At 39.1% G+C, this 16248-nt stretch overlaps 1 protein-coding gene across 1 annotated transcript; it reads right to left on the reverse strand.

Moving 5' to 3' along the window:
• Window positions 1–5045: 5045 nt before the first annotated feature.
• LOC147633835 (uncharacterized) lies at window positions 5046–5918 on the reverse strand. Its single transcript, XM_086804497.1, has one exon. The coding sequence runs from the start codon at window positions 5827–5829 to the stop codon at window positions 5374–5376; it is 456 nt and encodes a 151-aa protein (XP_086660623.1). The 5' UTR covers window positions 5830–5918; the 3' UTR covers window positions 5046–5373.
• Window positions 5919–16248: the final 10330 nt, after the last annotated feature.

Here is a 16248-nt window from a genome sequence, read left to right on the forward strand (position 1 = left end):
GAATGGTTCAAAGCTAATCAATTGTATACATATGCAAGTAGCCTGATATATGTTGATTTCCCTTGCAAGTGGGTGTGGAATTCAGCTTTGTGCTCATGGACTAAAAGGAAAAGAAAAAATGTGATCAATCGTATGTATAATGTTACTCCGAGTGTAGGTGAGTAATATTACTTACGCGTGTTACTTACTATGTGCAAAGGTTGTAAATCTTTTGAGGATTTACAAACGGTGGATGGACATTTGTATCCACGTTTTAAGGCTGCATGTGAAGCCAAAGGAATGCTAGAGAGCGATGAGGAGTGGTATATGTGTCTCCAAGAAGCTGCATTTCAAAAAATAGGATTCTAGCTATGTCAACTGTTTGTCATTACAATGGTTTTTTGTGAGCCTATATCCCCTGGATACCTTTGGAATAAATTCTCCACCGAGCTTTCAGATGATTTTTTCTATACCTTGCAACAGAGAAGGTATACATATGTTGGTGTTTGTCATTCTATAGCAAATAATCAAGCTCTATTTTGCAAATGTAAGACCTCTTACAACATTATGGAAAGCAGTTGCATGATTTTGAAGGGTTGCTTGTTCATAATAGATCAAGTGTTGCCAGTGTCAACAATGGTTTGCTGATGGAAGAGATGATGTTTAATTCTGTTTAGCAGGCTGATTTGTCCGTTTCCATGGAAAGGAATCTAAATAGTTGTCAATCAAGAGCATTTGACACTATCCTTGAGGCTCTTTCTTTGAACCAGGGTGGTGTTTTTTTCCTTGATGGACCAAGTGGATCAAGCAAAACCTATCTTTATAATGCCTTGCTGTCACGATTACGTGGAGAGAATCAAGTTGCATTGGCATGTGCATCATCTGGATAGCTGCATTGTTGCTTTCAAATGGTCGTGCAGTGCACTCACGTTTTAAAATTCCATTGGTGCTGCTCAATGCTTCTAGCACATGTGGAATTAAAGCTAATAGCCCATTAGCGAAAGTGTTGAATCTTGCAAGGTTAATTATTTGGGATGAGGCTCCAATCATGCATCGATATGCATATAAAACACTGGACAGGACATTGAAAGATATTATGTAGAGTGATTCAGTGTTTGGTGGGAAAGTTATGCTCTTTGGTGGTGGTGACTTCAAGGCAAATCTTATCAGTTGTGCTAAAGGGATCATGTGAGGACATTGTTAATGCAACGTTATGCCGGTCATATATTTGGAGATATGTGAAAGTTCTAAAGCTGACCCAAAACACACGGGTTAGACACAGTTCTTATGATTGTACGAAACAAGAATTTGTTAAATGGACATTCCAAATTGGAGATGGCTCTATAGGGGCCATCCAGACAATGAAGGCACAATGGAAATACCACCACCACGAATGTTGATCCATGAAAACTCCATTTTGAGTTTGGTAGAATGGGTACACAAAGATCTTCAGAGGGTGGAGGAATATGGATGCTTCTTTAAAGACCATGCTATACTTACACCACGAAATCTAGAGGTTGATAAGATTAATGAACTAGCCTTGAATGCATTACTTGGCCTTGAAAGAGAATACCTAAGTGCTGATTCGGTTGCTTCTTCCGAGAATGATGCAATATTGTACCCAATTGAGTACTTGAACAGTTTGAACTTGGGTGGTGATTACCCTCCTCATCGCTTGATTCTAAAAACACTCCTATCATGCTGCTTCGCAATTTAGATCCTCGACAGGGACTTTGTAATGGTACAAGATTGATATGTAAGCAATTTCACTCAAAGGTGATAGAAGCAGAAATCATTATAGGTACCAACATTGTAGAGAGGTTCTTTATTCCCAGGATAACATTTATATCTACTATGCTGCAATTACCTTTTGACATGAGAAAGAGACAATTTTCTGTAAGATTAGCCTTTGGTTATGTCAATAAATAAGTCCCAAGGACAAACATTGAGTGTATTGGGACTTTACTTGGCCACCCAAGTATTTACACATGGACAATTGTACGTTGCTATGTCACGTGTTAGATCATCTAATGCAATGAAAGTATATAAATCATCATATGATGGAACAGGAAAACAGCATAAAAGGCTCAAGTGAAGTCTTCATAACCAATGTTGTCTACAAGGAGGTTTTCAAAATGGCATAAATCAAGATGTAAGTTTAATCTATGCCCAAAAGGTAGAGAACAAGCTATTAATATAGTAGCTTACAAACGTTGGAGACTACAATCATAGATATATCTGTATCAATGAAAAAAATATTTTCAATGATGTAACATGTGTAATCTATGTTATCTTTCTGTGTAATCTTTCACATTGATGCTTCTCTTTGGTATTATTGAATTCATGTGTATAAATCTACTTACATTTAGCTAAAGATACCATGTAGATCCTCAAAAGAGAGTGCCCCGTCATTGCTCAAGCGGTGATTCTAATTGTTAAGATGACGGACGGGTGTTGGTGAGTTCCTATTTGTTATTTTTGGACATTTGGATAAACAAACGTTTACTTTTGACTTGCTTTTATTTATTTTTCTTGCTTGGGCACAAAATACTAAACATATATATAGAGAGAGAGAGAGGAAGAGAGGGAGATATTAAAGTGTTATATAAATTATTAGTATTGTGAATGTTATATTTGATATCAGAGATATATTTCTTAGGATGGAGGTGACAAGATCATTTTCATTTGTTTATTGTGATGGCCAAGATATTGAAGGTAACTATTTTTTAGATTGCTATAATACAAGTATTTTTGTTTTTCATAATCTATGTAATATTCATGGTTGAATTGTAGACCCTCCATTTTAGGAAGAACAAAATCGAACTGTTAGAGAGCACCAGTGTTTTACGATATATAAAGAAACCCATTTTTTATGTAAGTTTTGTGTTTTGTTTGATAAATTTATATTGCTATTGATACATTTTTTTCGCAATAGAGAATCTTTATTTTTTAGAACCCAAATTATTGTTGAGTTTGTATGGTCAAGACCCTTACGACAGTTTTGGCTCCTTGAAATTTATAATTTGAGATTACGAAAGATCGAGGATCAACTTCATGTACATGTAATATTTGTGGACTATGAAAAGCTTGATAAACTAGATTTTCAAGTCATAGGTTCTAGACAATACATAATTTTTCGGTTTCCTGTCTACAAATCTGTTCAAACCCCATTCACCTCAAATATCGATCCACCAAATGAGTTCTATAAGATTTTGTTGTTTTTTTTTCACGAAAAGTTTATCTTACACTAGCAAATGTTTTTTCCTTTAATATTTTTTTACCAAATGAAAATGAGAAGTATAGACTTCCAAGGAGAGAGAATCCAGTTGTTCGAAGATTGTTTTAAAGCTTTGTTAAAGTGTGTTGAGATTGTCAACCTTATTTTGGATTGAAATGTTGGTTGTTGATTTACACCAAGTTTGGTGCTTTATTTAATGAGATTGAGTACTTTTAAGAGTATATATAAGACAAGTATGGTTTATATATAGGTTGACAAGTTAAGTACCATGGAACCCATCATGGACTTTAAATATAAGACTTATCCTTACTTGCCCTTCTAACACTCGTACGTGCCATCGCTTTCGCATTGAGGGCTTAAACCTGTGAGCTTGAGACTCTAGAGCAACATCTCTTTACTTCACTGATTTGTGTGATCGACAAATAAAAATACTCTTGCCCATCAAGGATGAGTCAAGCCAGTAGTTGGTTTGAAGAGTATACTATGCATCAAATCTAACGAGTCCACTCAAAAAACCCATTTAAGAAAATTATAAAACTCACATGCATGCCTAACAACTAGTGGCCAAATGTTACAATGTTTATGTAAGTATTTTTATAAGACATTTCTATATCTATATATATAAAGGAAAAAATTCACAAAGCTATCATGTGGCAAGAATTTGGAAGTTCCAAAAAAAGAAGAGATGTTAGAGGAGAGATAGAATTTGAAAGTTGGGGAAGAGGGGGAGAGGTTAGAGGAAGGGTAGAAATTGGATTTGGACAAGTCAACCCACTATACTTACTAATGACATCAAGAAAAACTTGGGGATCCTAAGAGCCTAAATTTACAGGGTTCGAGAAAACAATTTTAGGAAAAAGAACTAAATCCTTTTCACCACTAAATAAGAAGGAAATTGATATTTTTGAGATGGTATTATCTATGTGAACTTAGAAAATATAACTAAAACTTGTAAAATTTGAAAGGGTTTTATTTCCTTCTCATAAGAATTTGAGAAGAATTTTCCCAAGTTGAACAAGTTCTAGGCTAAAGCAAACCCGTCTTTTCCCGAACCCTGAGGCCCTAAAAGCCTTGCTGCCTGAATTGCTAGTGGTTGCGTCGGCCGCGCTTTAAAAATTAAAAAAAAATCTTGAAAAAAAAAAAGAGGAGAGCACCTAAACAGATAGCCCGCAACCTGCTTCTTCCCCTTGCGTGGTGCAGATCAGGGGCGACCGCATCTTTATACAGGTGGGCCGGGCTCTTGATATTAAATTCTCGAGATAATCGTCGTCATGTTTTGATTGGCTGCTTCAGGGTCCGCAGGGCTCCTGCTCTCTTCATGAGCACCATTTTTTACCTTTTTTTACAAAGGCAGGAGCCTGCCTAGAAAAGCTGGATGACGGTGCAGCACACAACCTGCTACATACCTGCCTTTTAATCCCCCTCTTTGCTCTCCAGGATGGTTCGCTGTTCCCATGCGATATGGCATGTTATACTTTAGTTTGCATGTTGATGAAAGGATGTAAGCCGCCTATGTTGGATCAAGAAACATGATTATGCAATTGGAAAGGATTGATTTCACTCAAGGCTTCGTAATGTGGACGCATCCATGGGTGTGGGAGGATTAGAGTTGGCTGAGCAAGGCAACCTATCAGAGATCAAGACACGACTATATAGCATTTGTCATTAGTGTTCACAGATCAACCCTGCACAGTTCAAACTACCTGTGGAATATATATTCTCAATAATTTTGAAAAAATCTGCAAAATGTAAGGCAGTTCAGTTATATTTTAGTTCAAAAATCTGCAAAGAAAAAAAAACCTTCAAAGATTTTAAGACTCATGCTTTGTGATTTGTTGACAAACGTTTTCTGTAAAGCTCATTTGTAGAAGTCCATCACAAACCAATGCTACTTCTAACTAATTGAAAGTAAACAAGAACACTCAGAGTATGCATTTCTAGACAGCACCAACTGTTGCTGTTGAAGGTAGCACTGGCAAAGTAAGGTTTTTTAAGCACTACAAAGCTAATCTAGACTAGCCTAATAAGGTATACAAACGTTGAAATTCAAGCACTGAAGGTGTTACAAAGCTAGTAGAGGAAGAAAGAAAGCTCTATCAGGCATAACATGGGGGTAAATTCTCAAGCGTTTTCATCTCTTAAAACTGCTATGATCTCTATATCATTGCCTGTTCCTGCATAGAAAGGCTCCTTGGCAGGGTGTTCCCTTTCTCATCGTAGAGGATGAGGCCAGAGAAGGTGGGGCGCTTGCACCTCTCCCCCATGAGGATGGTGCGTTGCCACACAGGTGAGCGGTGTGGCATTTGCTGCTCTTGGACTCCTTTCGGAGCTGGCGGCGCCACCCCTAATTCTGCCTTGTTCTTCTCATTACAATTATTACAGTCGGCCACTGCGGACAAGTTCTTAGAAGAAGAAGGTTTGGATGGCGAAGCTTCTGCGTCCCCATCGCTTGAAGCCTTGTCGCCCACTCGCCTGCGCCTATAGCAGAGCGAACACAAGCTCAGGATCAGAATCGTTCCACAGAGGCTCACGAGAAGCCCGCCCACTCGAACCAAGAGGGTGGCGGTGCTTCCATGGTGGGTGGCTAGAGCTCCTACAAGCTCTCTTGCCATGCTTGGTTTTGATCAATCAACTTCACAGGGCAGGAGAAAAAGTTAAAGCGAGCGCTGCAGTGATCAAGCAGCATGAAAGGGGAGAACCATGCGCCAGAATGGTGGCTTTGGGAGTGGGGAAGGATGCTGCGCCGGGTTGGCTGCCGTCCGGGCTCGGAACCCCAGTGTCCGGCGAGCTATCCGTGCGTGTGATAAATTTGTCTGGTGTGCTTTGTCTGGCATCTTTACTTTTCACGCGTGCCGCCGCGACCAGCGTGGCACCTCCACTGCCACCCTCAGGTGACGGGCCACGGCCCACGGCCCGGTTCCGAGGAAACGCGGCAGCTGGTGCAGGACCACCGCAGGTGTACCGTACGTAGCCACTAATGAAACCCACACCAGGCACACCGGCAACGCCATTGGAGGGACGCCCATTATATGTGTTCTCTGGCTCGGCGGAGGACCACCAACGCTTGGTGGTCGCCGCCACTGCCACCCGAGTCCAGCCGTAGCGCGCCCGCGATACATATTATATCTACCCGTGCTACCCAGGATGGACTCTTTAGTCAAGATTGAATTCTAATAGACTCCGTGTCCCGTGCCACCACCACCGGCAGTGTCCGGGAAATCATTTCTCCATAGCCTTACATCAATCGTTCTCACCATGGATTGAACAGGAAATTGTAATTATGAGGTTTCAACAAATAATATGGGTCCTTTTTTTTGGGATTAATTAATTAGTTGAGAGATTGAGATAGGTATTAATTAATTAGTTGAGAGGAGAGAACCTTACTGATGTGAACATTTTTAAAACCTTAGTGATGTGGTTTTATGGGGCGACATTTTTGGCTCTTCACGCATGGCATGGGAGACAATCGAGTTTTATGGAGGGTTCTAGGGAAGGGTTTAAAAGCCCTATCCTAATCATCGGGCGGTAGCTCAGTCGTTAAGGAGTTTCGTTGTCAAAACCCAGGTTATGGGTTCGAACCCTGCTGGCTACCCCGATTGATGCCTTGCCCTTGTGTTCCGATTGAAGCTTGCCCCTGCTTTGTGGGATAAGGGGGGTCCCATGGGTACTAAGCCCGCTTCCTAACGCCAAACTTTTTATAAAAAAAAAAGCCCTATCCTCGCATTTTCAATCCGGGGCAATAGCCCCCACATGAGAGAGAGAGAGAGACACTAGGTGACTGGCCAATGGATGATCCTCACATCCCACTCAAATATTATATGGAATTAAAAAAACCTTGAGGCTCATCCTACTCAAATATCATGTGAAAAAAATGTTTTCATTCATCTTATATATTTAAAAATTGTATACCCCAAAAAATTTCAATTTGTAAAAAGTTCTCTTTTTTATTTTTTAAAATTGATTCCCAAATTTTACTATTCACATGACATTAAACCTCAATTTTTGCATTTGCATTTTTAGAGCTCATCCCACTTATAGCACTAAGTGAGAGTTGCTAGTGCTTCTTTTATTATGTTGCGTGATTCAAAATTTCCACTAAGGCCACTAGTATCTTTGACACTTAAGTTTCCAATCTTTTTTTTAGAGTTTTTGAAATTTGTACCATTTTTAGAAAGTGTGTTTTAATCTTCATGATACCATGTCTACAAACTCTAGGTGTTGGTGTAAAAAACTTTGATGTTTTTCTAATGCCAAGCTTTTATTAAGAGAAACCAGATAGCACCTAATTTTTGTTGATGGGTGTGAGCACCCCCTAGCATTTTGGCATTAGCTTGGGTGTGATCACCCCCTACTATTACTAGCATTAGCTTAGTCTAATGAGTTGTGGGATTTGGTCATTAAAAGGTGTCATATCAAGAAGTGGTTACAAGAAGGCTCGTGGGGAGTTAGGATCTTGTGGAGGTTATGGGAGCCCAATAGTCACATGGGTATCTCAAGAGCCACATGGTTGGATGGCTATATAAAGCCCCTTTTATGAAAATCAGACATGACTCTTGTATATACAAGTATGATGTTTTACTTGTATCTTTTATCTTGTTCTTGATCCATGTCTCCTACTCCATGCTCATGTGTACATGTGAACTCCATGGCTATGTGTGTAGGAGCATGTGTTTTTCCCCATGTTAACAAGGTGATGCTAACACTTGGCAATCATGATGGGACCTTGTTAAACCTCTCCTCTAGCCCTTATGCTTTATTCTTGGACTTACAAGTGATGAGTGACGTGGTCAGAACCTAGCATAGGCTTCCTTTGGACCTGTTTTCAATATTAATATCATTTTTCCATTGACACCATATTTCAAGACAATACTTAAACAATTGATGTATTTGAATTGGCCAATTACTTATTATCTATGTCCATTAGGTTGTCCACCCTGAGTTTCCCATGGAGGTGAAGGATGCATTCCATGTACTCCATGCAGTAGGCACGCATAGATGAGTTGGATCATCAAAGACATGTCGTATGCCATATGTGTGCTTCTTTTAATGTGCTCATGAAAAACTTTAGATTTTCAATTGCCTTCTTTCTTATGTGATTTAGATTTTTGCAAGGCATGTGAGATTCCCGTGAACTCATTCTCCAATGATAGTGCTTACACAAATAGAATTAACAATTTTCAGTGTGGTTATCCTTGTCGTGATACAACTCACACTTTCTCCCCATTTTTAGTGTTTTATTTGATCAAAGCCCCCATAACTAGTGCACCACACCAACGCAGGACTAAGTGTGCTCCCAACAAGTAGAGCTTGGTGAAATATCAAGGTTCTTGACATTCACATGCAAGGCTTCTTGATCTTAACTTTTCAGGGTTTTCCACAAAAATTTTCTTGGGTAAAAACTTCTTCTATATGCAAATCCCTCTCAGACACTTAATTAGGGTGTCACTCCCTAATAATCTCATAAGGATAGAGTTTAAAAACTCCTTTTAATTTTTGGAGCACTCGGATAAGTGGTTGTTAAGAGTTTAAAAACTCTTTTTTCGGCATTCGGATTGCTCAAACAAGCTGTTTGTAGCTACCGTGCCCGAGATGAAGAGCATTGGGACTCCCAAGAGCTGCATGAGCTTGAGATGAACCTTCACTTGTGGTGGAGCTGACATGGCATACTTTGGTCCACTTAGAACTTCTATGGTGCTTTCACTCTTTAGCCCTTGTACAAGTTTGACCTCTATGGAATTAGCTCCCTCTTCTATGGTGCTTTCACTCTTTAGCCCTTGTACAAGTTTGACCTCTATGGAATTAGCTCCCTCTCTGGAGAACAAGATGCCCTTATTTGCTGACTAGATTCATCATCATCATTTGTAGCCCGTCCAACAAGCACTGGCCCTGCTTCTATGGCTAGTCTAACAATATTTTCTAAAGAAATGTGCTCACTTTGGAGTCCTTTGAAAGTAGCCATAAGCTGAGTGGAGACTCGACTGCCACATTGATGCGAGTGCACTTTGCTTGAACACGTCCACACGTTTGAGCAGGTGGTCGACTCGGTCCCTCATATCAGGGCACAGTTCCTAGAGGAGTCCGCCAAGGCCTTGAACTTCTTGCAGCGCTCTCCTGTGAGGGAAGAGTAGAAGGAGATACTCACCTGAGTTGGAAATGTAAAGCTTGGCAGTGATGATTCGGTGTGGTAACTACTAGAAAGGTAATCGAAACAAGACTCCAACGCAGTAGCGAGATGATGATGAATGTCCTTTATGCGCCTTGTGTGTATGTGGCTTGCCTCAGCAAACGTGTTGATAGGCCCTTATAAAAAGAGTCAACTCCCTCATTTTAATTTCAACAGTCATATAGCTGAGCCTTGTCGCAAATGTTGTGCACCTTGATGATATCGACGAGTTGGATAACTCACGTAGCCAGCATACTAGACAGGTCGCATTGAGGAAGGGCTTGGTAGCAGTCCACACCTTGCTGCTCCTCTGCAGCTTCTCGAAGGCCATGGCTATGAGGGGAGACTACGCAGAGACCTGATTGTACAGAAGACCTTGGAAGGGCAACGGGTTGAGCAACCCTACAAGAGTTGTTTAGAGAGAGAGAATGAGGCATGAGAGGGCCAGTGGAGATGTGCGATGAGGATACTACCAGGACGCCTATAAGACTGAGCAAGAAGGAATGAGGTTTGGAGGAAGCCAATGCAAGGTCCCGACCGCGTCACCTCTAAGTCCAAAAATGAGGCATAAGGGGAAGAGGAAGAGTCTCACTAAGGATCCTACTAAGGACGTATGTAAGACTGAGTGAGAAGGCATGAGGTCCGGAGGACCAGTTAAAGATCCCTACTGAGTCACCTATAAGTCCCGGATAAAGAGGCACGAAAGCCGGAGGAGAAAGCTTAGTGAGATACCTACCAAGACGGCCGTAAGACTGAGTGAGAAGGCATGAGGTCTAGAGGAAAAGCTCAATGAGGTCCCTTCTGAGTTACCTGAGGAAGAGGAACAAACAAAATATAAACCAAAAGGAAAATGTTAAAAGCATAATAAAATTATAGAGGAAAATGAAGATGTAAAATTATGAGGAAAATGAAAATGAAAATTATTATTTCTAAAATCATGCATAACCATTTCCTTCTCATCAAGCTTTCGACTCTCAAAAGCTATCACTCCATGTTCTTGGAACAAAACAACCCCAATGCCTCTTCCACATGCATTGGCTTGAACCACAAATGGCTTCGTGAAGTCTAGGCATACAAGTATAGAGGCTGATGTGAGCATCTCCTTGAGCTCTTGGAAGTTCTTATTGGCTATAACATCCAAAAAGAAGCCTATTTCTTAAGCTTGTCGATAGAGATGCGGTAATATAAGCATACCTCTTAATTAACCTCCTATAAAATGATGGACAAGCCCAAGAATCCCCTTAATTGAGTGCTATTTGTAGGCGTAGGCCAATTCTCAACACACTCAACCTTCTTAGGATCCACCATAATGCCTTCTTTGCTCACTATGTGTCCAAGATACTCAACCATTTGTGCCATAAATGTACATTTTCTCTCCTTTGCATATAAGTTATTGGCTCTTAAAGCATCCAAAACAACCCGTACATGCATCAAGTGCTCCTTCTCCCCTTTGCTATATATCAAGATATCATCAAAGCATACAAGCATCCATTTGTAGAGGAAAGGTCGAAGCACCTTGTTCATTAAAGCTTGAAATGTTGTCAGCGCATTGCACAACCCAAATGGCATAACCAAATAATGGTACCTCTCTTGGTCCAAAATGCCGTTTTGTACATCACCTTCCTTGATTCTCAATTGGTGATAGCCTGATCTCAAATCAATCTTGGAGAAGAAACATGCACCTATTAAGCAAGTCATCAATTCGTGGAATGGGGAATCTATGCACATGTGAAAAATGTCATCCTTCTTCTTGACCAAGAGTATGGGAGATGCAAAAGGTGATTGGCTAGGAGTAACCCATCCCATGTCCATAAGCTCTTGCACTTGCTTTGTCCATAAGCTCTTGCACTTGCTTTGCCACTTCATCCTTCTCCACTTGACAATCTATAAGGTGTTTTGTTAATGGGCTTGGTATGCGGCTCAAGCTCTATCCCATGATCCACCTCCCTTTTGGGCAGCACAAGCACTTTGGCATTTGGAACACATCATCATACTCCTTCAACAATTCCTTCATACCTTTATGCATAACCTCACCCTTTTGTTCATTGATTTCTTCTTTGCAAAGCTATAAAGCATATATGCATCCCATTTTCTTTAGCTCCCTCTTGAGTTGTGTTGCATTAATCATCTTGATACTTGGCACATGAGTTTCGATCAATGTAACCTCATGGTTTCCATGCATAAAACTCATATACCCTTGCTGTAAATTCATGTGAAACAACCCAAGAGTTGCCAACCAATCGCATCCCAAAATAATACCAATGGGACCCTATCCAATACAAGTAAATCAGCCTTGCAAGTGTAATCATTTGTGAGAAAAAACCTCACATCCTTGCATACCATTTTGCAATCCATTTTTGCACCATTAGCCACTTGAACCTCATGCCACAAAGATAAAGCTACGGGTTGTAATTTGAGACTGCACATGGATTTGGTGTTGATAAAGCTATGTGTGCTTCCACTATTAATCAAAGCTATGTGTGCTTCCACTGCACATGGATTTGGTGTTGATAAAGCTATGTGTGCTTCCACTATTAATCAAAACATGTGCCACCCTTTCATTAATGCATCCCTTCAACCTTAATGTATTGGCTCCTAACTAGCATAGGCATCACTTGAGATATTGCATAGGGTAGCCATATTGTCTTTGTCATGATAAGCACACATAGGCAATGGTAACCCTTCATCATAGTCAATATCTTCCTCCTTTAATCCACTCGGATCAAAAGGAAATTCACCATCCTTCTCTACATCCTCAACTTCATTATTGGCATCTTCAAAGTAATCCTCATATTCATCCACATCCTCCTTAATGTCTTCATGGCAAGGTTTGGTGAGAATCATACTTAGGGTCATCTTCTTGGCCTTACAAACCTTCCAATGATCCTTGTTCCATTTGTCACCACACTTGAAGCACTAACCCATTTGTCAAATCATTAATACGATATTCTCCAATAACCTTGCTCTTTTTAGATGCTTTCGCATCAACTTGCTTCCCATCACCATTAAATGGAGGTCGAGAAAAAGAGTTACCAAATCTAAAATTTCCTCTTCCACCTCTATCATGACGATTGGCAATCTAGGAGGACCTGTGTGATAAGCAACTCCACTTGAAGATTTGCCCAAAGTTGAAGTGCCAATATCAACCCTAAATCCATGCCTTGATCCACTAGCATGTATATACTTTGCCTCATAGATCTTCGCAAAAAACATGGCCTCCTTGATGGTTTCGGGTCTTTGAGCATCCACATCAACCTTGATGTTGTTTTGCAGCCCTTTAATAAACTTCCTCAATTTGTACTCTCTCCTCACTCAAGCCTTCCACATGAAGTGAAAACTTCATAAACTTGAGCACATAGTCCTTGACATTGCCCGTTTGAGTGAGATCATCCCATTTCTCCACCATTCTTGATCTATTGAGGGTTGAAACAAAGGTTCTCCTCATCTCATTCTTGAAATCTTTCCAAGCAGTGATCAAATAGCCATGCGCATTCAAGTACCGCCACCATGCATGGGCATAACCTTCTAGATGCAAAGTAGCAAACAAAACCTTGGCCCTATTGTGCTACGAGGACTAAGTTCAAAAAGTAAAGCTCCATCTTGTCAATCCATTATTCAAACTCTTCATTGGTCGAGCCTTCACCCTTGAATTTAGTAAAAGTCAACTTGTCCTTCACTCCCTTAAGCTGATCTTCATTACCACCTTGATGAATGAACATGTGGTCTATGCTCCATTGGTCTTGAAAGATCCCTGTCCCCATCGCGCAATGAATTTTGGGGTGCTAGCAGCGGAAGTAGCACTTCTTGCGTGAGGCAGGTTCCTTCACTCAGGGCCTCACCCACATATATCCAGACAAGAGACTAATCCCTCAGTCTTCCAAAATCAAACCCGAAAAAAACTTCCCTCGCCCAGAAAACACGGGCGATTCCTCCAGGATATTTTTACTCTAACGTAGTCAAGAGGCTTAACTAACTGAACTGATCTGACCGAACCCATAAGTCCCATAGTTAGATCAAGGAAAAGATTACACTTGGATCATAGAGACCAACGCCACAAATTTCCTCATTGAGAGGCACAGATGTTGATTCTTTTCCATAAAACAATTTTTATCCGGGATTTACTTCATCTATCGTACCATAACAGAATTGAATCTCATTTTAGGGATCCATCAGTCTAGCCCATCCAGTCCCATGGGTTAGCCAACGCCCAACCACTGTAGTGATGGGATCCATTTAAGAATTTGGTTAGGTTTTATCCCGGGTACTAGGGAAAAGAGTTCCCAGGCCCCCTAGCCGGATATTCATGCAAACTTAAAACTAGTCACACCACTTACACACCCAATATGAAATTGCCTTTTTCACAAATTAAAACAATCATTCAATGAAACTATAGTATTACTGATCATAATCCTCCAAAATATCCGGTTGAATCCTAATTTCCAATTTTTTCTTCATCGGTGTACCTATGGCATCATTGGCAAACCAGAACGCTACTTGTCCACTCCGGGACAAGTAGAATCCTAATTTCCAATTTTTTCTTCATCGGTGTACCTATGGCATCATTGGCAAACCAGAACGCTACTTGTCCACTCAGGGACCTTTTTAATAGTTCCTAGCTCATAGTACCCGGTAATATATTCACTTATAAAAATCAAAATAGAATCTCCATTAAAGATCAACAAGATCGACCACCTAACAGATCCGCATAAAAGAGCCATGGACTCATCCATTGAACCAGCAAGGTCAATCAACCAGATCCATGCCCTAATTTAGAAAACAACTCTTACTCCTTGTTCCAATATCTTCCACGATGTACGTGTGGGTATCTTCAGCGATATAATTTCTATAACGAACTCTCGTCTTTCCACACTGTTCCACATCAATCCTCATTTATTTCATATGTATTCTTATTCTCATCACATCACATATCACATCTATCCCAATTTACATCACATCTCATTCACTCACATCCCAATTTACATCACATCACATCTATTCACGTCCATCACATTCATTTACATCACATCCATTTACATCCATCACATCACATTCATTCATATCCATCACATTCATTCTCATAACCATCCCATCACATACATTCTATCCACATTATATCACCTCACTTCTATCCACATCATATCTCATTCATCCACATCCATCCAATCGTTCACATGTACGACTACTCACATCTATCCATACATTCATATCTATCATTTCACATCCACATATATTCATGTCACATTACATCTCTTTACATCACATCACATTCTTTCACATACACATCCACATCCATTCTTTCACATACATCCACATCTATTCTTTCACACACTCATCCACATCCATTCTTCACATACACATCCACATCCATTCTTCACATACACATTCACATACATTTTTACATATATATCCACATCCATTCTTCACATACATCTGATTCACCTTGTATCTCATCACATCTATTTACATCACATCTCATTTCTATGCAAGTTTTCAGTTTGATTTTCTCTTGAATACAAGGAGTATTTCTTGAATGAGTATCCCCAAAACTTCTTGATCGGAATTCTGAATTTCATACCACAATTCCTCGAATTCTATAACCTTGATCCACAGATCAATTTGAAGGGTCTCAAACTTAGTTTCAGATTTGGCAGGAGTTTTGAGTGTATTTTTCTAAACTGGTCACACCTTTCCTCGTCGAAACTGACGAGAGAGTTTGGTCTTGGTCATTTGGTCTTGGTCATAGTTTGATTCAAGGTTCGAGTTGGATAAGATTTTTTTCATCTATCTTTCTCAAAACGTTTGATAATTCAGTTACTATTTTACTGAATTTCTTTCTTTAAATATTCACTTAACTGATTTCTAAATTAGTTGAGAATTCCAATGAGGAATAGATTAATCATTTATCTGAATATTTCGATCTCGATAGATTTCCTGAATTCTCTTTTTACAATGCGTGTGAATATAAAATGATAGAAATTTCTCTCTTAGAGTATTTAATTTTTTATTTATCAAATACTCATAGAATTTAAACATAGAATTTAAGAGAATTCTAATTTTGATATAAAAATTCTTTATGCATAAAATCAACTTCAGTGGAAATAACTCTTAAAAAAAATCCTTTTATGCATCTATTTATGCATAAAATCAAATTTAATAGGAATAACACTTTTAAAATAGAAAGAATTTCTTTATGCATCTATTTATGCATAAAAATCAAATTTAATGAGATTAACACTTTTGTAATAAAAAAATTTCCTTTATGCATCTTTCTATGCTTAAAAATCAAATTTAATGAGAATAACACTTTCGTAATTAAAAAAATTCCTTTATGCATCTTTCTATGCATAAAAATCAAATTTAATAATTAATATCAATGATATCCATGCATATTCATAGGTGAATATGTACATGGAGTAATTAGAATATTTCTTTTAGATGCAAAAATGGTGGGAATTACTTTTTTGGAATAACATAAAAACAAACTTTCTTTTTCACAAAATTCTGAAAAATTTTACCATAACCTCCTTTGTATGGTGGTGGCTGACCATTTCTCATTTTTATCTTCTTCATTTAGCTTAAATTAATACAAATTAGATTTATAGAACTCTAATCTACACAATTTTCTAAATTGAAGAGAGTAAACAATAAGAAGAGTTTAATTAATCTCTTAGTTAATCTTTTTAGGATTGAGAAAGGTTGGAATGTAAAGAAGAGAAGGGGGGTGGCCTTTTCCTCAAAGGCATAGCATTTGAATTTAATTCAATCAACTGTAAAACATGAAAATCAAGAAAACCATAGATTTAAAATTAAACAAGTAAGAAAATTAACTTACATAGAGCTTGTAAGCTCTCCTTTGGCTTGAGGGATT

The sequence above is a fragment of the Cibotium barometz genome, chromosome 11 (genome assembly GCF_041138505.1).
Source record: "Cibotium barometz isolate CiBa-2024 chromosome 11, ASM4113850v1, whole genome shotgun sequence".
NCBI lineage: Eukaryota > Viridiplantae > Streptophyta > Polypodiopsida > Cyatheales > Cibotiaceae > Cibotium > Cibotium barometz.